The 25,405-nt window shown below is 40.0% G+C and overlaps 1 protein-coding gene across 3 annotated transcripts in view; it reads right to left on the reverse strand.

Moving 5' to 3' along the window:
- Nucleotides 1-830: 830 nt before the first annotated feature.
- LOC114384905 overlaps nt 831-25,405 on the reverse strand; it is a 100,271-nt gene continuing 75,696 nt past the window's right edge. For 2 of the 3 annotated variants that reach the window (XM_028344737.1, XM_028344735.1), the window contains 10 exons: nt 22,377-22,649; nt 20,969-21,034; nt 20,694-20,825; nt 19,787-20,608; nt 19,427-19,707; nt 18,987-19,246; nt 3,424-3,671; nt 3,093-3,284; nt 1,984-2,256; nt 831-1,290 (listed from right to left, as the gene is read on the reverse strand). In XM_028344737.1, coding sequence (XP_028200538.1) covers nt 1,144-1,290; nt 1,984-2,256; nt 3,093-3,284; nt 3,424-3,671; nt 18,987-19,246; nt 19,427-19,707; nt 19,787-20,608; nt 20,694-20,825; nt 20,969-21,034; nt 22,377-22,649 — 2,694 coding nt within the window. In that variant the 3' untranslated portion in view covers nt 831-1,143. Of the gene's footprint in view, nt 1,291-1,983; nt 2,257-3,092; nt 3,285-3,423; nt 3,672-18,139; nt 18,402-18,986; nt 19,247-19,426; nt 19,708-19,786; nt 20,609-20,693; nt 20,826-20,968; nt 21,035-22,376; nt 22,650-25,405 lie in introns of those variants that run through there. The other variant, XM_028344736.1, reaches the window with a different exon arrangement.

The following is a 25,405-nucleotide window of genomic DNA, read 5'->3' on the forward strand; positions in this document are numbered from 1 at the left end:
TTTTAAAGTGGAAATTGAAGTTGGAACAAAATTCAGGTTGCTTTTTTTTTTTTTTTTGTAGCCATCACTTCTGGTTCCCCAATGACCCATTTTGGCAGGTAGTGATAGTTAGCCAAAATGTGAGATTGGGTGCACCATATTTTCTCGAATTGGATCTTTGTGAAACAACGTACAAGATCCTCGTCAAGGCTTGCCGGAGTTTGTAAGCAGTGAAAAGGGGATTAGGAGTGTTTGTCGGTGCCGGACGTTGTATTAGTCGCTGATTTTGACAGTGACGAACAAGGTGAAGACAACATTGGGACTCAAAGTGGCATGTGAAGTGAAGATATTAGAAGCGGAGTGCACGTGTACATAAAAAAAAACTTCGTACCCCATTGCCCAGAGGCTCTTCGCTATGCGAAGGTATGTGGGAGGGATATTGTACGCAGCCTTACCCTTGCATATGCAAAGAGGCTGTTTCCGGATTCGAACCCATGACCAACAAGTCACCAAGGCACCAAGTGCACGTGTACATAAGTGAAAGCAAAATTAATTTTATTTTAATTTTACACATGTCATCCTATCATTGGTAGTGTCTAAATATGCCTTGTTGGGTTCGTGTCTATAGAAGGACTTTCTCCTATACCCGTCTTTTCCCCAAGAATACAACAGATTATTGTGAAATTACAAGCAAATCAAAATTTAAAAGCAGTTATGACAAGAGTACCAAATCTAGCACCTATGAAGCAATCAAGACATTAAATTGGACAATTAAAGATGCACGTTACGATTTGATGGTTCTGATAGAGAAAAGCACTCCTCTTAACACATGCATGCAGCTTACCTTCATGTGCAATAAACAATCCTGCTATTATTTCTTTCATTAAAATTGAATTTATGTACAAAAGTATTGGCTGAGTTATTCATGAATTAAGCATCTATATATTAACAGGCTCAAAATGAGCAAAAAATAATATGCATCTACACTACTTTTTCACATTCAAAAAGCTTCCCAAAATTCCCGTTCCCTTTAAACATAATATGTAAGGGAAATTTGAAGTGGAATGTGTGCACTTGTTTTAGCAAGGCAAGCAAGAGTTGCAAGACCCATTTCCAGACTCCTATTAACTGAAAATGAAGTTGCACAAGTTAATTTGATGCAAGTCAATCCTGGGATGTGGCAGAATATTCAAAAAGAAGGCGTTTGGATGGAGCAGATTGTAGGAGCACTCGCAAACGACTTGTAAGCAGATAGCTCAATGTCCATTGCATTGCCATCTCGGACTCCTTCATTTGCCTAACGATTGTGGCCTGAAAGCCAAATAAGTTCTTTAGAATAAAGAAAGAAAATGATAGTAGAAACCTGCAGCTTTAACATTGGTCAGGTTCTCAGTGAAAAGTAGAGAAGTATTTAGAATTTCACTATACAAAAAAATAATACATGCTTGTATATGATGTAGCAACTAACAACTGCATGATCTATTTCTACTTTAGAATCTCTGCTTAATGGAAACAAAACATCTCATTAGTGAATGACAAAACAAAATCCACCGTCCAGAAAAAGAAAACTGATAAAGATCATATACCACAAGATTATATTTAGGGATTTTTACAAAAATTGTTACAAAAAAAGTATTTAAACTTAGGAATGAAGTGTGAATAAACCACTTGGTGTTAACAATCTTATTATTTGAGTAACCAACCACTTATTATTGAGTGGTTAATGAGTAACCAACTAATTATTCCTAAATTCCTAAACCAGACATTTTATTTTATTTTTTGTAATTTTCCATATCTAGCTATCATGATTAATAAAGAGTTGCCATCTGAAATCCATGCAATGGGTATCATCTGTTGCTCTAAATGTCATACCTATTCTTTTCCTTCTATTGATATCTGATACAGATTTTTAAATGATTGACACCAGAAGTCAACTGAAATTAATGGTAACATAGGTCATGCGAAGCAAAGGTTTGAAAGATTAATTAGTTTTATTATGATTACCTGAAGACGTTTCCCAAGCTGAACTTCAACTTCTGTACCAAAAGATATATTACTGGCAAGTGACTTGAGAGGATCTGCTGTAGGATCAACAGAAACTAAACTAGGAATCTGAGGTGCATACACTAGCCTCCACCTAGCCTGGCCAAACTCTCCCTTCCCTTCTATTCGTGGCATCAATTTTTCTAGAGTAGCAGTTGCAAGCTTTTCAAAAGCAAGCTGACCATTGTCTTTCAAAATGGACTCAGCCAATTGACTCTCAAATCTTTGGGCAGCCTGCATAGATAAAATCAATTAATAGAACCATTCTTCCTGAAAATCATATCACAAAGGCATTGATTTTCACAGATGAAACTATTCACACTAATAAATCTATTAAAATCCACATAACAGTCCTAGGCGCCAAGTGCTTAAGGACCTGATCCAATACTAATAGGATACAAACAGGGACATGAAATTTAAGATTTCAATTCTTCATGTTTTTGCCTGAGATGACTATAACTCAGATGAGAAATAGACTGTATATCCTCAAGTTAGTTCCTATATCACGAAATAACTTCAATAACTCCCACATTTACAAGATTACATTATGTTAGTAATTTCTATGAGATGAGTTAAATTGTTTTCTTGTCATTGAATGTATTTGCTTTATTGATTATTTACATTTTATATGTTAGAGAAATGTAAATTTGTAAATCCAAATAATAATAATAATAAAAAAGGCTACGATTTAATGTCAGAATTGAAGGCCAAGGATTCACCTACAACAGAAAGAGTAAGGATTCAATAGTGCAGGAGCTAGGAATCTGACACACTTCATAGGCATGATTAAAGCCATTTGAGGTGTAGGTCCTTCATGTTTTCAATCGAAGGTGAAAAGTTTGTGGTTCTCAATTTAAATGATTTCTTCATATTTTCCTCTATTATTTTTGTATAGATCAAAATTAAGCTAAATAACTTACACAAAATGTGTAATTGTTAAACATTACCATCCTATCTATAGGTACTTTATATGCGTCTGTTTCACAGTAACAGCATAGATTATGGGACTAAAAAAGTTGAATTTTGAGCTCCAAATTGGTCAAGCAAGATAACAAGAGCTTATGTTTTACCTCAGCAGGTGAAAGTGCATCCTGTTCCACAGAACGTGTTGAGGTCATCTCAAGTTTGCCCAGCCAATTGCTAGCTCTACCTTGAATTCTGAATTGCCACTCAGATCCAACCAAAGCTAAATCAAGCATTGGATCTAGTCCACACTCAGGCTCAAACTTTGCAATATTTAAATGTTCTCGTTTTAACCTCACCTGCATTTGAAATGGATTGTATCAACATCAACATGTGTCATGAAATACACAAGAAAAACCAAAAGAAAACCAACCTAGTAGAAACCGCACTACCACGGCACAATTTGCAAGAGTTGTAAAAATAAAATGTTACACATACCTGTGTTGCAACTAGATCAACTTCACCGTTCTCAAATGACAGTATGCCTCTAGGTTTTATCCATTTGGGATGGGCCTGACCATTTAACTCAAGCTCTCCACTTACACCAAAATTAAGAATCAAAGGATAAACTATCTTCAACTCTGGTCCAAGCACAAGCTTCAAATCATTGAGACGGATTTCAACATTTGGTTTAATCTGTATTTGCTCCATCTGCTTTTCAACCTGAGTTGACTTGTTAACTGGCACTGTTGGTTTTGTAGTAAAGAAAGATATCATAATATGTACTAACAACCTTTGTGAAAAATATAACAATGCATATAATTTAAAGATCAGTGAGTGTTTCTGTAAGTATGCAAATACATTGGATTGAACATTGTTCATATAACAATGTTTTACTGTAATGTTGTGTCTAAGTAGCCCGAACCTCATGCTATTTATAATATGGAAAAAGGAATCAATATTGATTACAAGATCAATCAATTACTGATTAATAGGTGTTATAGAGTAATATATGTTTTATGTGTTTTACATGTACCTTTGTGTTATTATTTTATATGTCTGTACTACTCTTTTCTCTTTTCACTTGCTGTAACTGTTTGATCAAGGGGTTGCAGTCTGCATCCTCTCATCTCATGTACTTGTTGACCTTTGGTCTTGTTATATATGTATGGGAAGTTTCAGCTGAGTGGAGGGACACTCAAGCTTTATTATCAAATCTGTTTCTGAACTTGGCATCAGAGCGGGTCGTTCCTGCTCAGCCTACTGTCCGCTGTCGCCCGTTGTCTCTGGCCACTGTCGCCGGTCACCACCATTTTTTCCGGTGATCGCTGGATTTGGTGCGTCTCACCAAGCATGGCCCAGCCCAGAAGGTTTTGAAGTCCAAAACCCTATAACACGCCCTCACCTGAATCGTTTCTCCGTGACTCAGCCAGGCGCATGCTTCTCATGCGCCGGTCTCCAGAATCGGAACTCAGGCACGACACCATGGTTAGGGTTGTTGGCCTCTTCCAGTCCAGTTTCAGTCTTCAGATCATCATTTCGTTGCTGTTTAAAAAGTGGGTCTGGTTTTCTGTGCTTGTATAGTAGTTGTTGGCTGTGAAGTTGGGTTTCAAGAACTCAGTTGTCTCTGTTTTCTTCAAATATGACTATTACAGGAACAAAATCTAAGCCAAGATTTTCTACTGAGGAATATCAAGAATATTTGAGGGTGAAATCCAGCAGCCAAGCTCAATTATGTTCAGTACCAAGTGTTTCAACAGCTTGTATTTCTCAATTATTGGACAGTCAAGGTCCATGGATAATCGATTCAGGTGCTTCAGATCATATTTCTGGCAATGCTTCTTTGTTTAGTTCTATGTCTTCCCCAAAGTTTCCTCGTCTCATAACCTTAGCCAATGGTGCTAAGGTAGCTTCTAAAGTTGTTGGTCAAATTTCATTGTCTCCTTCTCCAAACTTGGAATCTGTTGTCTTTGTTCCTAATTGTCCCTTTAATTTGATTCCTTTAAGTCAGTTAAGCAAGTCTTTAAATTGTTCTGTAACATTCTATGCCGATTTGTTTGTTACACAGGAACGTGGTACAGGTCAAACAATTGGAGTAGGACATGAATCAAGAGGACTCTACTACCTAGAAACCAATTCTTCTGTGTCCTGAAGAAACTCTTTGCTGAGGTTCCTGCTAGGTCTCAGTCTACAGGAACTACTTCTACACATGAGGTTTCATCTACTTCAGGGACTAATTCCACCAATGAAGTTTCATCTTCTGCAAGTAGTCCTGAACCAGCAGCAACTAGTCCTCTACCAGCATCTAATGATCATTAAACATCTCCACAACCAGAGGTATCTTCCAGTCCTGTGATATCTGCTCCAGCACTCCCTACTTCAGTGCAATCCATTGCAGAATCTCCTCCTTTGCTGGTCAGACCTGATAATACTCACTCAATGTGTACAAGAAAAAAAGCTGGTATTGTTAAACAAAGGCTGCAACCAACTTTGCTTCTCACTCATGTTGCACCTAAGTCCACCAAATCAGCTCTATCTAATCCTACATGGCATGCAGCTAAGAAGGCTGAATATGATGCTCTTCTTCTTAACAACACTTGGACACTAGTTGATCTCCTTTCCTCAAGGTCTACTATTGGTTGCAAGTAGGTCTTTAGGGTCAAGGAAAACCCTGATGGTACAGTCAGCAAATATAAAGCTAGGCTTGTTGCCAAAGGCTTTCATCAAAGGCTGGGTTATGATTACAATGAGACCTTCTCACCTGTAAGCAAACCAGTTACAGTCAGAATTCTTGACTCTTACTGTTACTAACAAATGGAAACTTCAGCAACTAGATGTCAACAATGCCTTTCTAAATGGCATTCTTGAAGAGGAAGTCTACATGACTCAACCTCCTGGATTTGAGGACTCTAACAAACATCTAGTTTGCAAACTAAACAAAGCCCCTAGGTTTGGTTTGAGAAACTCAGAAATACTCTTTTTACTTACAAGTTCAAATCCAGTTAGTGTGATCCTTGTTTGTTTGTATATTCAGACACTACTACTGTGGAGTATATGCTGGTCTATGTAGATGATATTATTATCAGAGGCAATAATCACACCTTTATCAAATCTCTGGTTTCTAAACTCAATTCTGAGTTTTCTCTCAAAGATTTGGGTGATCTTGACTATTTTCTGGGAATTGAAGTCAGCTCTCAACCTAATGGATCTCTTCTACTCACTCAGTCCAAGTACATTAGAGATTTATTGGCAAAGATTACTATGGATGAGGTTAATTCTATCTCTTCTCCTATGGTTGGTGGCTGCAAACTAACTCAAACAGAATATGAATCCTTTTCAGACCCCCCTCTTTATAGATCAGTTGTGGGTGCTCTGCAGTATGCTACAATAACAAGGCCAGAAATCAGTTTTTCTGTCAACAATGTCTGCCAGTTTGAGTAAACCCACTGAACAGCATTGGATACCTGTGAAGAGGATATTTCGGTATCTCAAAAGGGACTATCAATTTTGGACTAGCTATGCAGCCTAATTTTTCTGTCTCTCTCACTATTCTGTTCATGCCTATTGTGATGTTGACTGGGCATCAGATCCTGATGATAGAAGGTCCACATCAGGTGCACCAATCTTCGAAGGGCCCAATTTGGTCTCTTGGTGGTCCAAAAAGCAATCAGTAGTGGCTAGGTCCAAACACTGAAGCAGAATACTGAAATTTAGCCCAGACCACAGATGAAGTAACATGGATTCAATCTCTTTTGGCTGAGCTCAAAGTTCCTCATGCTCCTCCTGTTATTTTTTGTGACAACATGGGCACAATTGCCTTAGCTCACAATCCTATTATGCACTCAAGAACCAAACACATAGAACTGCACTCGTTTTTTGTTCGAGAGAAGGTTATTGGAAAACATATTCAAGTGGTTCATGTCCGTGCTGCTGATCAAAGAGCAGATATCCTCACTATAGCTCTCACACCCTCCAACTTCACTGCTTAAGATCCAAGCTCAGTGGTTGAAAGGATTTCTGCCAACCCCTCATGAGCTTGTGGGGGGTATTGGAGTATACTTACTCGACACTGTATTTTCTTTTTAGCTAAGTCAGTAAGTCTAACTATAGTTAGTAGGACTGCTGTTGGTTAGTTGTTAGTTAGGACAGCTGTCACTAACTAAGGTCAGTTGGCAGTTACATAACTGTAACTGTTATATAAACAGAATTGTAAACTGTCTTCAGTTGGGTTGAATTCCCCAATACAATTCTCTTTCTCCTTCTCTCTTCTCTCTAAATCTGTTAGTTTTATATGCACCTTTGTGTTATTATTTTATACGTCTGTACCACTCTTTTCTCTTTTCACTTGCTGTAACTGTTTGATCAGGGGGTTGCAGTCTGCACCCTCTCATCTCATGTACTTGTTGACCTTTGGTCTTATTATATATGTATGGGAAGTTTCAGCTGAGTGGTCAGACACTCAAGCTTTATTATCAAATCGGTTTCTGAACTATGAAAAATATTATTATATATGTATGGGAAGTTTCAGCTGAGTGGTCAGACACTCAAGCTTTATTATCAAATCGGTTTCTGAACTATAAAAAATAGAATATTCTAATAATAAATACAATATCAAGAATGATATCAAATCATATATTTCACAGTTCATAAGCCTGCAGCAAGGCTCACAATTACTAAGGTTTAACAAAGGAAGAATGTAGGGATCAGATCCTCGGGAATCATGATAACATAGGGGTGGGGAGTCCATTCTGATTACAGAGCATTCAGCACCAAATTATAAGCAAAAAATAGATCACAGGTTATTAGAGTATTCTTACTTATTAGAGTATGTACTTGTACGACTGTGAAAACAGTTTTGTAGAATGATTGTAAGGGCTGTTAGCAACCTCTCTAGTGTTAGATAGCAGATTATGTGTTTGTACGGGTTGTTAGCTTTGCTAACTGTACCTCACTAATATTAAGAAGTCAGAGTCTGTTAGTGTTAGTTTAGAAGAGTCAGAGATCTATATATATATCTCTATTGTAACAAACTCTAACTAACTTTTCAGATCACAATAATATCAGTTACATTTTTCTCTGGTTTTCTCTCTTTCTTTCTCTCAGTTTCTCGAATATTGTATCTAGAGCCATTTTTCGTAATCATCGTCCCTTCACAAGTTCCAGATCCATGCATCCATGGCTTCTACTCCTTCGAATTTCATTTCTCAGTTGTTCCCAAACTCTATCGCTGAGAAACTTGATGACTTAAACTATCTCCATTGGCGTCAACATGTAGAACCAGTTATCAAGTTGCACAAGTTGCAGCGTTTTGTCATCAATCCGATTGTTTTGCCTCGTTATCTCATGGAGGATGATCGAATTGCTGATCGCGTGAATCCTGAGTATGAAGCTTGGGAGGTTCAGGATCAAACGCTCCTTGTTTGGCTTCAATCTACTCTCTCGAAATCAGTTTTGTTGTGTGTTCTTGGCTCAAATCACTCCTATCAAGTTTGGGAGAAGTTCATGAGTACTTTAGTCTTCATACGAAGTCCCGTGCTCGACAGTTTCGCACTATGATGCGCGCGGTTACACTTGATGGAAAATCAATCAATGAGTATTTGCGTAAAATCAAAGGATATGTTGATGAACTCGCTGGCGTTGGAGTTCCTGTTCGTCACGAGGAGTATGTCGATGCACTTCTCGAAGGACTATAGTCAGATTAGCGCCGGTAATCTCTATAATTGAGAGTAAGAAGCGCACTCCATCCATGGCTGAGATCGAAACTCTATTCTATGGTCATGAAACTTGTCTTACTCGCTACAATAAAGATGCACAGGTGATAAGTTCTCTGTCCTTGAACTACACTAAAGGCTATTCGCACCAAAATTCTTATAAAATTGGTGATTCTAGTTGTTCCCAGAGTTCATATGGCCGTGGTGGTGGTCGCGATGGTTTTCTTAACCGAAATGCCGAACGTGGTGGTGGTTGATTTGTCAACTTTCAGTGTCAAATTTGTCTTAAAATGGACACACTACCAATGCTTGCCACTTTAGGTCCAATATGAGTTTTCAGTCCCATGAGTCACTCACCTTCTTTGCCACTTGTCTCCTTGTCAAGTTAGACTTAGTTGGCAGCCTATCTCTAAATAGTCTCCTTGCAAAAACTGCAACTTTGGATGGGATCTTTAGCTTCCATAATTCTTCAAATTCCTTCACTTGATTGCCTTTTGAAGCCTCCCCCCACATCTCATCATATGCACTTTTTGTCGAATATAGACCACTCAAGTCAGCTTTCCAAATCCACTCATCCCTTCTATTCCTGTGTATATGGCTGCCTTCCACATCGTTTAGGAAGCTAACAGCCATATCAAGCTCGCTGTCGAACAAATGCCTCCTTCATTTGAAGTTCCACTCCCAACCCATGTCCGTCTGCATTCCCATGTCCTTAATTCTGTGATTCTGCTGGCAAGAGTTAAGGTATAGCCTAGGGTATCTTGCTAACAAAGCTATCTCCCCATCAAGCCAGCTATCCTCCCAGAACTTGATTTTGTCACCACTTCCCACCTTCCATATTATTCCATCCCGAAGCACATTTTGGAGTGACGGATGATGAAGGGCTAATTTCAGGTCTCTCCACCATATTGAAGCATTATTGTCGCATGATGCTTCAGCAAGTCCCCTCCATCCCCCGTACTTTGAATCCAAAACCTTTGCCCATAACTCTCTAGGACGATGGAACAAATCCCACTTCCATTTGCAAAGCAGTGCCGAATTGAATTTGGTAATGTCCTTGATTCCCAAGCCACCCCTTTCTTTTGGAAGGCATACAGTCTCCCAATTGACCCAAGAAATCTTGTTGTGGTCAATTTCACCTCCCCAAAGGAACCTACGTTGTATGCACACCAGCTTATCCACCACCCTTCTAGGTACCCTGAAAAAAGAAAAGAAATAAATTGGAATAGAGGTTAGGACTGACTTTATAAGAGTGGCTCTTCCCCCAAACGATATGTGTCTCTGTTTCCACTTTGCTAGTTTCCTCTCACATTTATTGATGATTGGGTCCCACAGCTGACACTTCCTTGGATTTGCCCCAATGGGCATCCCCAAGTAAACAAAAGGGATGGACAGTAGGCTACAATGCAAGTAATTGGCTGCTGTTTGCTGCCACACCTCCGACACTCCAATTGCTCTGAATCTGCTTTTTGTAAAATTTATTTTGAGGCCTGACACCAATTCAAAAGTCCTCAAGATGGCTTTGATTACCCTGACATTCTCCATTGACGCTTCACCAAAAAATATGGTGTCATCTGCATACTGTAGGATGCTGATGTCCACTTTATCCCTCGCAACTGGAAAACCTTTATAAAGCCTCTTCTCAATGGCTACTCGCATCAGACCATTTATGCCTTCCGCAACAATATTAAATAAGAGGGATGCTAGTGGATCTCCTTGCCTGAGGCCCCGTTTAGGGGTGAACTCAGCTGAAGGACTCCCATTTACCAAAATCGAGACAGACGCAGATGATAAGCACCCCTCAATCCATCTGATCCATCTAGAACAAAATCTCATCCTTCTCATCATGTATGTTAAGAAATTCCAAGAGACTGAATCGTATACCTTCTCATAATCCACTTTGAAAACGATGCATGGTTTTTCCTTTCTCTTAGCTTCCTCCACCACCTCATTTGCTATTACGACACCATGTAAAAGATGCCGACCTCCAATGAAAGCAGATTGTCTTCCATCTATAATGTGTGCCATCACCTTCTTCAGCCTATTGGCCAAGAGCTTACTGACGATCTTGTATATACATCCTATTAAGGAAATGGGTTGGCAGTCTGATAGCCCTTGTGGATCATCCACCTTAGGGATTAATGCAATGAATGATGCATTAGATCCCTTCGGGAAAACTCCATTTATGAAGAACTCGTCAAGGAAGCGAAGAATATCTGGCTTGATGGTTTCCCAAAACCTCTCGATGAACTTAAAGTTAATGCCGTCTAGACCTGGGCTTTTTTCACTCCCACAGTCCCACACAACATTTTTTATCTCCACCTCCTGAAATCTTCCTATCAACATGTCATTCTGATGCTGATTGCTTGTCTGAAACTGAATTCCATCAAGTGATGGTCTATGAAGCTCACTTTCCTGGAATCTTTGTAGAAAGAACTCTCTAACTGCCTCATTCACCTTTTGAGGTTCATCAACCCAAATGCCATCAATCATGATTCCTTTCAGCAAAGAATTCCTACGCGACGCATTCATCACCAGGTGAAAATACCTTGAATTACAATCTCCCTCTCTAATCCATCTGGATTTGGACTTTTGCCTTAATAATGACTCATGTGATTGGACAGCCAGCCACAATGCTTCCTGTAACTGCTTCTTGGATGTCACCTCCTGTAGGGATAATTGTCTATCCGTTGTCTCCTCTTCTAATTTGTTAAGCTCTTCCTGAATCTGCTTGACCTTCTTACAAGTGTCCCTAAATTGCTCCTTGTTCCAAACCTTCAACCTGCTTTTGAGTCGTTTTATATTTTCTTTGAGTACGTAACCCCCCACCCACTTAGGTGCATGGAGGACCAATATTCGCACACAATTCTAGAGAAAGATCTGTCAAGCATCCAGCAATCGAGGATCTTGAATGGTTTGGGTCCCCAATCTATTGGATCTAAGCATGAATGGGCAGTGGTCCAAGAAATTCCTGTCTAAGGTAACCTGGGTGGTTGCAGGCCATTTGCTAACCCAATCATGTGATACTAAGAATTTATCAAGCTTACTTTTAGCTGATCCATTCGGTCTGTACCAAGTAAACTTTCTTCCCACCCATGTTGCATCTTCCACCTCCATTTCATCAATCCAATCATTGAATTCCTTTATACTATTATCCCACTCCCCTCGGTGACAATTACCAAGCCTCTCCGATGGGTTTCTCACATTATTGAAATCACCGAATATGCACCAATAACCCCCATTGTGTGAAGATTTCAGCTGTTTGATGTTGTCCCATAGAACTCTCTTGTTCTGGATATCACACGGTGAATAGACGATGACAATATGCACTTGTTGATCCTCCTTAAGCCATTGACCATTCAGCAAAATGAAACCTGAGCCTATGACTTTACTTTGTAGTTTGAAAGCTCTTTCACTCCGCAAACATAATATCCCTCCAGCCGTATTGGATGCGGGCTGCATTTCCCACCGTACATTATTGTCCCCCCACAAAGCTCGGCACGAGCTCTTGTCAATGATCTCCTTCTTTGTTTCCTGAATGCAAAGCATATCAATTTATTCTTTCTAGACCATTCTCCTAATTGCAGCCCATTTTACTCCCCTCCCTAATCCCCTTACATTGTAAGAAATGATATTCATGGAGTATGGCTTCTTGTACCCAATCTCTCTACCTCCTTCATATCCCTTTCCTCCATATCCTTGATTTTATTGATTACGGTCTCCTGTTCTAAATCACATACTGCCCCCAACTTTGTAGCCATGTTCCAGAGATCTACTGCCTCCTGCAGCTGAACATTCGCAGCTTCTTCACCCTCCAAATCATGTGGAACTTGTGCACCTTGCTGTTGAGTTATTGGCTCCCTGGATGTTGCCGGCCCGCTATAGGGGTAGGCATTTTTATCCTTGTCGGCACATTGTGCCTTTTGTGTAGCCCAGTGATTATGACTTGATGCTGACACCTGATGATCCTCACTAGACCCGCCCATAGGCATTTGCCTTTTGCACCTCCTCATACGGGAATATACCTTCCAATTGTTACTTGATACAACGAGTATCTTGTTTGGGCTGGTGTTACGAATGTGATTTGTTTTAGTAGGGGTGTGGATAGTAGAATCCAGCCCACTAAACCCCCCTTCAACTTCCAGCTGGCACTAACGTGCCACAGGATCAAAATAAGACTGTGCATCTACCACCTTCCCTTCCCATTTCAACATTTCCTTCTTTGTGCAACAAGACATCCTTCTCAGGTTGCTCATCATTTCCGCTGTGCTCCCTCTCCTTCATTTTGTTCATTTTCAAATTTTGCTTGCTGTTGTCAATCTCTGGTCCCGAGCACACCACGTGGCCATCATCCTTCTCTGTGCAAATGCCCGTTCTGCTGCTTGTCGGCATACTCGACATTACCCGCTGGTCAGAATGGTTACCCGACGGATCATCGTGCCCAACTAATCGATGGGTAATTCAGCGAGCCCAGCTTCGTTGTTCCCATTTCCGAACTCGAGTGACGGACGTCGTAGTTTCGATGTGTTGCGCGACGCTTGACTGCGTTGCTTGACATCGTCTCCGGATGATGCGACTGGCGAGGCTGACCGTAGAGTTGAGGTAGCTCTCGTCAAAGTCGATTTCCTTCGACGACCATATGGCCCTCCTTCACCAGCAAATGCAGCTTTCAAAACCTCGATTGATTTCCTCCACAACCTACACCTTGTATGTTTCTCCCCCTATGTCTACGCATACAGTGTGATGAATGGCTGGACTCCACGGGGTGCGAATGAGCACCCTTGCTCTATCCACCTTTCTAGACTCTTCTACATCATTGTCTACATCCACCACATCCCCCATTGCCGCCACGATCTGCTGGAAATATTTCTTCTCCCATGCTATAAGTGGAATGCCCCAGCATTGGACCCAGGTTAGCCTCTACCTCTTGCATCATTCTTTCAGCCCTGTCATCTGAGAGCCCAAGTAATAACACCATGTCGTCCCCCAGGTACTTCGGAGTTATGTCTGCTCCGAAGTCCCACAGAGGGTCTTCTTCGAGTTTGTCAAACCATATCAAGTTCTTCATGCGCCCTACCCAAGCTTCGCTAAACCATTTCTTGTCATTCAAAGGAATGTCAATGGTTAGCGACGAGTGTGATGCAGGACGATTGTGATTCTCATTAACTATTCCCTTCGCTTGGCCGCCGGTGTGCTTGTCTCGAGCCACCACTTCTGCATACGATATCAAACTGTTGAGTCCATTATGTTGTCCCCAATGTCGTGCGGTGTGCTGCCGTTTAACATCATGCCTAGTTGGTTCAGGTAATGCCATTTCCATCCTTGTCGTATCTCTCCCATATTTGGGGATGTTAACGTACAATTTTAGACCTCCAATAACAATCTGGTCCAACTGTCTAGCTAGCTTATGCACGTCACTCACAGCTCTAAATCTAGCAAACCCAAATCTTCTTCCGTTTCTGTTTTTTTGCTTGGAGATGAAAATCTCCCTCACATGACCCCATTTCTTAAATTGGTGCCAAAGGTCCAGTTCCGTTACATGTTCAGAAAATCTCGTGAAGTAAAAGGACGCTATACATTCTTGTCTCGCCAGTTTACTCGCTTGTAGCCATGTTGTTTACCCTCCTTGTTTTCGGCGTGTGTCAATCGCAGATCCTTGTGGAAACCCACTCTGTCTCTCAGTTTTTCTCACTCTATTCCTAACACTCTCCCACCCACTGTTTCTCTCTCTAGTTTACGACCTCCAGGCTTCATTGGACTACATATAAAAAACTTCGTACCCCATTGCCCAGAGGCTCTTCGCTATGCGAAGGTATGGGGGAGGGATGTTGTACGCAGCCTTACCCTTGCATATACAAAGAGGCTGTTTCCGGATTCGAACCCATGACCAACAAGTCACCAAGGCACAACTTTACCGCTGCACCAGGGCTCGCCCTCATTGGACTACATATGCTGGTTATAAATATTGTGTCTCTTTTATTGATGCTTTTTCCAGGTAAACCTGGATATTTCCTATAAAGTCTAAGGCTGAAACTATTTCTGTTTTTCAAGCCTGTCTATGGTTGAACTGCAACTTAACACTAAAATCAAGAGTATTGAATCTGATTTTTTTTTTGGGGGTGGGGGGGGGGGTGGTGAATACAAACCTTTCTCTAAACCTCTTATGGCATCTTTCACAAATTAATATGTCCCCGCACTCATCACCAAAATGGCATGGTTGAAAGAAAATACAAACATATAGTTGACTTGGACCTTACATTGTTGCATCATGATTTTATACCTTTACAATTTTGGGATTATTCTTTTACAACAACTGTCTATCTGATTAACAGAATTCCCACTGCTTCCCTCAACTTTGTCATTCCTTTTGTTACACTTTTTAATAAGGATCCTGATTATCATTTTCTTAAAACCTTTGACTGTGCTTGTTTTTCCTTGCTGAGACCTTACCATACACACTAACTAAATTTTCGATCTTAGGAATGTTTATTTTTGGGGTGTTCCTCTTCCCACAAAGGTTACAAATGTCCTCATCAGGCAGAATCTACATTTCCAAAGATGTTTTGTTTAATGAATTAAGGTTTCCCTCTTCTTCTATAAGTATATGTCAATGTATAACTGCAAAAACAGTTTTGTATTTTGTCTGTAAGGGCTATTAGCCTTTGCTAACAGCACCCATTCTATACTGAATATCTACTGTAAGGGCTGTTAGCTTTTGCTAACAACACCCATTTCGTGTTAGTAATTCAAGGAGTACAAGGGCTTTTCTAACTGCACCTCAATAGGATCAGTTAGTTAGCTTTCTGTTAGAGTTAGTTATAGTTAGTTCTGTTGTATAAAGGTTTATAAATACCTGGCTTGTAACTATCTCTAACTTGGTTTTTCAGATAATAAAATCAGCTTTGTTCTTCTCCTTTTTCTTCTCTGTTTCCCTCTTAGTTTATCGAAAATCTTCTAACCCCATTAAGAATCTTGATTCCTAATTCAGCCTTAATCCCAACCTATCTCCACCTTCTGTTACTCCTACCCCTCAATCCTCTCAACTGTCTCCCTCTCATTCTCCTTCTGTACCTCTTGTTCCCTCTAGTTTTTTCCTTATTCCAACTCATTCCCCCACAACCTCTATTTCTGTGCTTCACCCATCCACTTCCTCTGAACCTATCTTTATGCAACCCCTCAAATTTCAGAGTCCACTACCTCTAATGCATCTAGTTCAGAGTCAGTTTCAGCACCTAATTCTATACCAGTTAATACACACCCTATGCAAACAAGGTCCAAATCTGGAATTCACAATCCTAGACTACATCCTTCTTTATTTCTTACCCATTCTGAGCCAAAACTGTGAAACAAGCTCTGGAAAATGTAGATTGGCTTGCTGCTATGCAGCAAGAGTATGATGCTTTGCTGAAAAACAAAACTTGGGACTTAGTTCCCTTACCTCCTAATAGACAGGCCATTGGGTGTAAGTGGGTTTTCAGGATAAAGGAAAATGTTGATGGTTCCATCAACAGGTTCAGAGCAAGGTTGGTAGCCAAGCGGTTTCATCAAATTCATGGATTTGATTTTCATGAGACATTTTCTCCTGTGGTCAAGTCTGTTACCATTTGAATTGTTCTCACCCTTGCTCTCACATGGGTGGAAATTGTTTCAGCTTGGTGTGAACAATGCTTTTCTAAATGGACTTCTTGAAGAATCAGTTTTTATGATACAACCCCTTGGTTTTGAAGTTGCAGATAGGTCTCTAGTTTGCAAGCTCAACAAAGCTCTCTATGGCTTGAAACAGGCTCCAAGACAATGGTTTGACAGGCTGAAATCTACTCTGTTGCAGTTTGGATTTGTTGGGAGCAAGTGTGATTCTTCCCTTTTCATCTAATGATAACAAATGCATATTGTCTACCTTTTAGTCTATGTGGATGATATCATCATCACAGGTAGCTTTGCTTCTCTAATTCAGCAGCTCACAAACAAACTACACACTGCATTCTCTCTCAAGCAACTTGGTCATTTGGATTATTTTTTGGGTTTGGAGATCAAGTATATATCCAATAACTCCATATTGATGACTCAGTAAATATATTTGTGATTTACTTCACAAAACTCACATGGCTGAAGCTCATTCTATTTCTTCTCCTATGGTCTCTAATTGCAAGTTATCTCGACATGGTGCTGATATCATTCATGATCCAACTCTATACAAGTCTGTAGTTGGTGCCTTACAATGTTACCCTTACTAGACCCGAATGCAGCTTTGTTGTCAATAAAGTTTGTTAATTTATGGCTGCATCTCTAGGGCACTTTGTTTCAAGGCCTACTCCTTCAGCCTACTTCTATAACAAAGCCCTTGGTTCTTTGTGTGTTCTGTGATGCTGACTGGGCATCCAATGTGGATGATAGGCGCTATGTTTCTTGGTCCAAATTTAATATCTTGGTGGTGTCGCAAACAAAATGTCACTGTCAGGTCCAGTACTGAAGCTGAGTATCACAGTTTAGCTCAAACTTCCACGGAGTTAACTTAGATTCATGCTCTTCTAACAGAGTTACAAGTTCCATTTACTATTCCTGTAATCTTTTGTGATAACCAGTGTGCTGTGTCTATTGCTCACAATTGTGTTTCATAGTTGTACAAAACACATGGAAATTGATGTCTTCTCCGTAAGAGAAAAGATTCTGGCCAAGCAGCTTTCCATTGTGCATATTCCAACTCTGGATCAGTGGGCAGATGTACTGACAAAGTTTCTTTCTGCAACAAGATTTGAAGTTCTCAGAGACAAACTCAATGTGAAGAGTGTTTCTTCTGAAAACTCTTCCCCTTGAGTTTGAGGGGGGTATTAGAGTATGTACTTGTACAACTGTGAAAAAAAATTTGTAGAATGATTGTAAGGGTCATTAGCTTTTGCTAACAACACCTCTCTAGTGTTAGATAGCAGATTATGTGCTTTGTACGGGCTGTTAGCTTTGCTAATTGTACCTCACTGGTATTAAGAAGTCAAAGTCTGTTAGTGTTAGTTTAGAAGAGTTAGAGATCTATATATATCTCTGTTATAACAAACTCTTACAAACTTTTCAGATCACAATAATATTAGTTACATTTTTCTTTGGTTTTCTCTCTTTCTTTCTCTCCGTTTCTTGAATATTACTCCACTAAGTGTATTGGCTTTTTACTTAGTGTAAGTTATCAACAAGTTGTCAATTAACTAACACTAAGTAATACCAAGTAAACTAATAGACTTTGTAAGAATTATTTATTATTGTGTGTTGTTGTATCAGACCACACGAAATACCTTAATTTTATAATGAAGGAGGTTTACAAAATAAGGAAACTAAATGAGTAATAAGGGAAATAATCTCATACTAAATGCTATAATTAAAACATATCAAATCATATTTTTCACACTCCCCCTCAAATTGGAGCATGTCATATGAACCAAACTTGTTACAAATGCAATAAACCCAACAAAAACGAAAATAAAGACGGTTCCAGTAGTGTGGTTGCACTGAAAAACCTCGATGGCAGCCAACGAAGGCCCGTAGTTGCGACGAAAGGAGGCAGTTCCAATGTGATGCTCACCGGAGATGCATCACGCGCCATGTGTGTGAACCTCTCTCGTTGGAAAAGGGCCCTGCGTGGGGCCATTGTGGCGATGTGTAGAGTTGGCTGCGACTGTGGACGGCACGGTGTTCTTGAAAGGTCATTGAAGCAAACCGACAAGAGGGCGGTGAACTGGCTTCCAAACAGGCCCAATAGTGGGCGTGGGTACTGTTCACCTGGAAAGAAAGTTGCACATAGGTGTGTGTGCGAGGGACATTGGTGAGTGCCATTGCGGTAGTGGATGCTGAAAGAGGGTTGGTAGAGGACATGAAACACAGTGAAACAAGCCCAAACAGAACCTAAACGTGAGCAAAACGAAAGCCAAACAGTATGAAAAACAGCCAAACAGGGGGCTAGTGAGGTTCGCTAGAGATGGAGGGGGCTGGGGTTGGTCTCGCAGACAAGTGAGTGTCACCGGAGAAGTGACGGTGGTCGACAGTGGCCGGAAAAGGAGAAAGGTTCATCAGAAAGCAGAAGCAAGTCGTCAGGATAAGTGCAATGACCATAAAGGTCCATTGAGAAAAGTAGGTCCTTGGTGGGGGACAATTTTTGTAATTCCCTCAACCTTGTTCTGATACCATGTAAGAATTATTTATTGTTGTGTTGTTGTATCAGACCACACAAAATACTTGTATTTATAACGAAGGAGGTTTACAAAATAAGGAAACTAAATAATAAGTAATAAGGGGAGTAATCCCATACTAAACTGCTATAATTAAAACATATCAAATCATATATTTCACAGGCATGTAAAGTAATACCAGAGCCAAAGGATTGAGACACTTTTTCCCTTAAAGATGCAAATTCTGAGTTGAGAAATCTTGAAACATATCTCGAAGCAAACATGCGACTAACACCAGCAGTAGGAAGCACAGCCTGATTTGATGGAAATCTATTAGAAGCAGGAGTACCACCTCTCTCATGTGGCAAATATGCTTCTCCCTGACTTATTTTGATATTCCCAGATATGTTTGGTTGTAATATCGAACCAGTTATTTGCAACTGAGAATCAACCTGACCACTGACAAAAGTAGAACATCTGCTTTAATAGAGACTATAACGAGGTGGGGGGGAGGGGGGGCTGTTGGAAGATGTAGTTCCAAAAATAATTAATATTTATGAATTAGTGGTCACATCGGCCACATTACATCCATTAATAAAATGTTTAACTTATGAAATCTGCAGAAGTTATAAAAGCAACCTTAATACTTTTTGTGCCCGTACTTCCAGAACTTCACACTTCAATTCAATCTTGTCATCTGGGGCTGCTTCACTAGTTCTGAGTGGCAGATTCCCTTTTACAAGAAGCTTTCCTTTTCTGCTTACCCTACTCTCCAGTGAGGTGATGCATAACCTGTTTGATTGCACGTGAACATTTCCACCAAAGTTGGTTAGTGGTTTTCGGAGCACTGGTGAAGAAATAGATGCCCTGTGGAAAGATGCGTGTCCATTAAGTACTGGTTGATCAACTGTACCTCTCACCTATTAAGTCAAGCCATATGACAAAATTCAGAGAAGTATATATCAAATATGTGAGACAAATTATATTCATTTCACACACCTCAAGCTTCAAATCTGCGTTGCCATGAAGCCAATTTGCATGAGGAGACAAAGCCGTAACCAATGTCATTCCCCCATCTTTTATATCAGCATCAATCCTGACTTCTCCAACATCTAAAATTTGCCAATTTAAACCTTTAAGGCTTTCTGCTAACTGAGTATTCCAACCTTCTTCATTTCTATCTCTAGAAACTTTTTTGTCGCTGGCATCATCGACGGTCCCTCTATTCTTCTCCTTGACCCAATCAGGAACCCAAGTAACTTGACTCTTATCTAATTCTACATCTTCCTGTAATGTGTTATTTTGCACAAACGCAACAGGAATGCTACCTTGAATGAGTACATGACCATTTTGGGTTATAGGTTCAAATTTTGCATTGAATAGAAAACGACTGGTTGAGGTTAGAGAAGCAACAACTTCGGCTCTTCCAAGATCAACACCACCAATGGAACCATCCAGGAGCCTTACTTGCACATCACATTCTGGTTTTGCTAAACTTCCTCTAAGATCTCCTTCCATATGCAATATACCCTTAATGGGTGCCAACAACTGTCGCAGAGAATGGACAACATCCATTGCTGTAGATTCAATGATCTGAACTACAGTTGGGACCAGACTAACAGGAAAATTTAATACCGCAAAATGGAGGTTGGTTTTAGGCCCTAGCAATGTTCCATCTGCATGGATGGTGGCATTATCCTTCTGGATAAAAATTCTCTCCAGGTGCATACCGTCATCATTACTATAAGCACCAACTGCCAACACATGCTGAGTTTTGTAGTCTCCCCACTCCCAGTCCTCCCCATGAAAGTCAAATTCTGCCTGAAATTAACAGAATAAGAAAATCAATATTCAAAATTAAATTATTCATGCAACTCCCAAGAATACAAAACACTGAACATTTTACCAGCGTGTCTCCATTTCCCCCACCACTAGCATCAAGAGATCCATGCCAGTGACCTTTGAGTTCAGATAAACCAGGCAGACTTAAATCGTCAAGAACAACATCATTTGATGGAGCATGAAGCCCCCTCACTGTCTACAAGTTGTGCATATCATTGACAATTGCCACAAAAAAAAACTTATCAATGCATTTTATTGGGCTAATTAATATTATCAATACAAAATAATTCCAAAGACACTAGGGGACAAACATATTAGGTATTGCTCCTTTGACAATACCTCAAGCAATTGTTGAAGGCTTTCAGTATATAATCCTACTGACTGCAAACTTTGCATGAAGAAATCCTGCACACAGATGGTGTAGCAACATGCATAAGTTTTCCTTAAGAAAATAAGTATAAAGATGAATACGGGTTTGGGTGAAAGATACAGTAAAAAAAGTAGATTACATTTTCTTATTAAAAAGAATTCTCTACACACAACTTGATGTCAGAACAATGTAGCTCCAAGGCTCAAGATTACTAAGTGTATGTAAGGAGAGGCAACAGGTGCGGTGAACTGGGTCAGTTTTAGGGTAGAGAGAGAGAGGTACCTTCCAACCTGACAGCAGAGCATTGGGGTGGGGCGATTTGTTGTATGGAGCCAAAGGAGGGTTGTAGAAGGTAGGCTGAAATTAGGTTCGGAGAGATACCACCATTGTCGTCCTTATAAGAATTGGGTAGTCCTTACCTTATATGCCGGTTTTGTAGGATCAAGTTAGAACCTAAGCCCAAATTCTAATAGTAGCCCAAGTTTAAGACTGTATAGGCTCTGATACTAATGAAATGGATCAGACCTAACTCCTAAAAGCTAATCTGAGAGGAGGATTGGCCAGGTCTTGTAAGGAGTATTCTTATTCTGGCCATATTCCTAGGCAACAGGAGATATCTTAACAGGGTCATTTGGTGCATTGTAACTTGGGAGAACCAGTACCAGGCATGGGTTAGATCACAAATCCAAAACAGAAGCCCTCAAGGTAATGCAATGACTTTGAGCAACTGCATTGAACAACTCAGGGCACAAATGGAGAAGGTGAGGCCATATTTAAAGAGGTGATGTCAAGGGACGCCAGCAGCAAGACCCACCACCATGTGCAATCATAACAATGATACATGGGATTGGGATGAGAGGCAAAAACTTTGGGATGTCAAGGACATGTATGTGGCCTTTGTGGCTTGGTCTTTGGTGAATGACCAAGTAAATGGAGGTGATTAACATTGGCCAGAGGCAGTTATCTACTGGAAACTGATGTAGCCAAGAGGTCAACATGCAGTTGACATTAAAAGTCACCAGCAGGCAGTGGTGCATGGTTTTGGTTTTCCTCTCCATGTTCTGGATAATATGTTGAGAGAAAATAAACAAGCATGTGGTAAACTGTATGTCCAATCGACATCATGAATTTGAATGTTACATAATGAACATAATAAATACAAAGATACAATTTCCTAAATTACTATATTTGCATGATAAAAATATAATAATAAAAATACATCATATACTCACACTGAACCTAGATATATGATATACATTTCTATCAGCTAGAAAAATTAAGGCATTACCAAAGCATACTAATCAATTATGCAAGTTAAGATGGTTAACTATTATTTTATGTAACCTCCCAAGACATAAATAATGATAGTGATACAACCTTAGATCTTGACCGAACAGCTGGATCCATACTTCGAGAAAGAAGCCGAGCAAGGGGAAGCATCTCAGCAACCTCTGCTCTACGAACTTCAAGTTTCATTCTCCACCTGCCCATTGAGGATATAGCATTACCAATATGACCAGACATAAGCCTTTTTATAAGGCCACCTTCTTTGTCAACAGGATTACGATCTCTGGTGCCAGGCAACACATATTCACCTTGAAGTTCATAACAACTGTAGTTTTGTTGCAAAACCGTTTTTTCAATAGTGATCTGAACAATAGTGCACCAACTGGGGATCAGTATTAGACAAAAAGAATCATTAACAGCTCCAAGAAAATTGGATTCAATAAGATGATGCTCTTTGCATTCCAAGGTAACAGAAAAAGAATCTTCAATAGCCTACTAGCAATCAACATAAGGTCCATTAAGAAATCAAACTTGGTAAAATTGACTCCTTTGGCAGCTTTTTACAGATGTTAAGTTTTATCAATTCAATTGTTGCATTGGAAGTTCTCATGAAGTAGATCACGTTTACAAATTACATATAATTTAAATATTAATTGATACTTCATCACATCACTTTATTTTAATGTATAATATTTTAATTAAAAGCTAAGTAAATTTCTACTATTAGATTACAAATCTACAAATGTCTGAATTATATGAATTTGGAATACATGAGCATCAGGATAATATAATATGGTTCAACGATTGGATTGGTTAAATTTAATATCTATAAAATGTTACCAGAGGTGTCATTCTATCAACTTTGACACCCATTTTGAATTGATCTTGTCACACCATGCACGCACAGGCGTGTTGTGTGCGTGAACTTCATGCCCTAGGGCCCTATACGGGGTTGCGTGTGGCAGGTTTTTGAGTTGGCTACGCACGTGGATGGCGTGACAATCTTCGGAAGGGTCGTCAGAAAAGCTTCACTGGAAAGAGACGAAGCACAATGGTGCGGTTGCTAGACTGTGGGTCAGCCAAATAGCAGCAAAACAAAATCAAACAAGTTTGCCGGAGAAGAGCAAGGCGGGGAGGTCGCCAGAGAGGGGGTCGCGTGGAAACAACGTCACGTGCGAGAGTGTCACACCGGCGAGATGGAAGCCCAATGGACAGTGTAAGCACTTCCGCAACGTGCATGTTAATGTTCACGCAAAAGGAACGTTGTGGTGAAAAGAGGAAAAATCGCCAGAAAGAGGGACAATTAGTAGAGAGGTCCACCGGAGACAGTAGATCCCCGATGTAGAATGAATTTCGTTATTCTTCTGTCAAGAATAACCCAAGCTCCAATACCATATAATAGTGTTGTACTGTTGTAAGTCATGTGTCAATGTAGATCACACCTCATGCTATTTATAATATGGAAAAGGAAATTAGTATTTATTACAAGATCAATCAATTAATGATTAATAGGAAATAGAATATTCTATAATAAATACAATATCAGGAATAATATCAGGAGTAGAGGGCAACTTTAAATGCTTGGCTAACCGAGCCTGGATAATACTGTTAGTGCTGCCATTATCCACCATAACAGAAAAAGGAACAACAGCAGTAGAGGGCAACTTTAAATGCTTGGCTAACCGAGCCTGGATAATACTGTTAGTGCTGCCATTATCAACCAGAACTTGTATAGGGAAACCCGCAATTGACCCTTGGAACTTGGGGGTGTTAGGTTGACTTGTCATGGCATGATGAGATAGTTGGAAATGTACAGGTTGTTCCTCAGTGTCAGGGGTTGGTTTAGCAACTAACATAAAAAGCTCATTTGCTATATCAGGTGTGAGCTCACAATCATCCTTAATGAATAACAAGAGACGTAGAGCTGCACACTTGTGGCCTGCAACGAACTTCTCATCACAGCAATAGCATAGGCCTTGCATATGCCTTGCCTGCAACTGGACCACGGTCACGTGTTTCATAGGAAGGTGGAGGTTGGCTGAGAACCAGTAAAGGCCAAAACAGACACTGAAGTCATAACCGAGTTGGATGGGGAATGAAAGATTTTAGGCCTGGAGTCCTTTTTTTTTTTATCAGCAAATATAATATATGTGTATATTGAAGTACCAGAGGTACAAAGAGTACATAATTGTGATAGTTCATACAATTGGTTCCGGATATCAGACTTAATACAGTCTCGATAGGAACCAAAAGCTGGCTACATACAAGAGTCTATATCTACTGTTATCCTATGGCTGCTATTCTCGGCTAATACACAAAACCAGCTCTAAGATTACTTGACCATTGGTTAAAATGGTTGTAAAATCTTTCTCCAAACTTCTAAGCCATGTCTAGAGTAAGAATGCTGCATCATCCAACAATTTATTGCCATTGAAGGTTTCATTGGAAAACAGTATTTTGTTCCTCTGCTGCCATATGAGTCATGTCAAAGCCAACCATCAGCATTGCCACCTATTGACCCTTATTCCACTAGCCAGACCAGTTACATGTTGAAAGAAATGTTCCTTGGAATTTGCGGGAAAGCACCTTGGATATTCACCCAAGACAAGGATTCCCACCATATAGGAAGGATTTTGCTGCAGTGGATAAATAAGTGGGCTGCATCCTCCTCCATGCTTCTGCAGAATGGACAGCACATATCATTGATCTCAACTTGTCGCCTTTGCAAGTTTGTTTTTGTTGGCAATCTATCTCTAAGTAATCTCCATGCGAAAACTAAAATTTTGCTTGGGATCTTTATTTTCCATAACTCCTCAAAACATCCATCATGATTCCCCTCTAATGTTTTCCCCTTAACATATTATAAACACTTTGTGCCGAGTATTGCCCACTTGGATCTGCCTTCCACACCCAATCATCTCTTCTATGTGGCTACATTATCTTGCTTTCAACATCTCTTAGGAAGCTATCAGCCATGACAATCTAACTGTCGGAAAGTGACCTCCTCCATATGAAATCCCACTCCCACCCTGTGTTCTTGTGAGCTCTCATCTGCCGGATGACCTGATTTTGCTGACAGGAAATGAGATATAATCTAGGATATTTTGCTAATAATGTTT

The sequence above is a fragment of the Glycine soja genome, chromosome 14, assembly GCF_004193775.1.
Source record: "Glycine soja cultivar W05 chromosome 14, ASM419377v2, whole genome shotgun sequence".
NCBI classification, from domain to species: Eukaryota; Viridiplantae; Streptophyta; class Magnoliopsida; order Fabales; family Fabaceae; genus Glycine; species Glycine soja.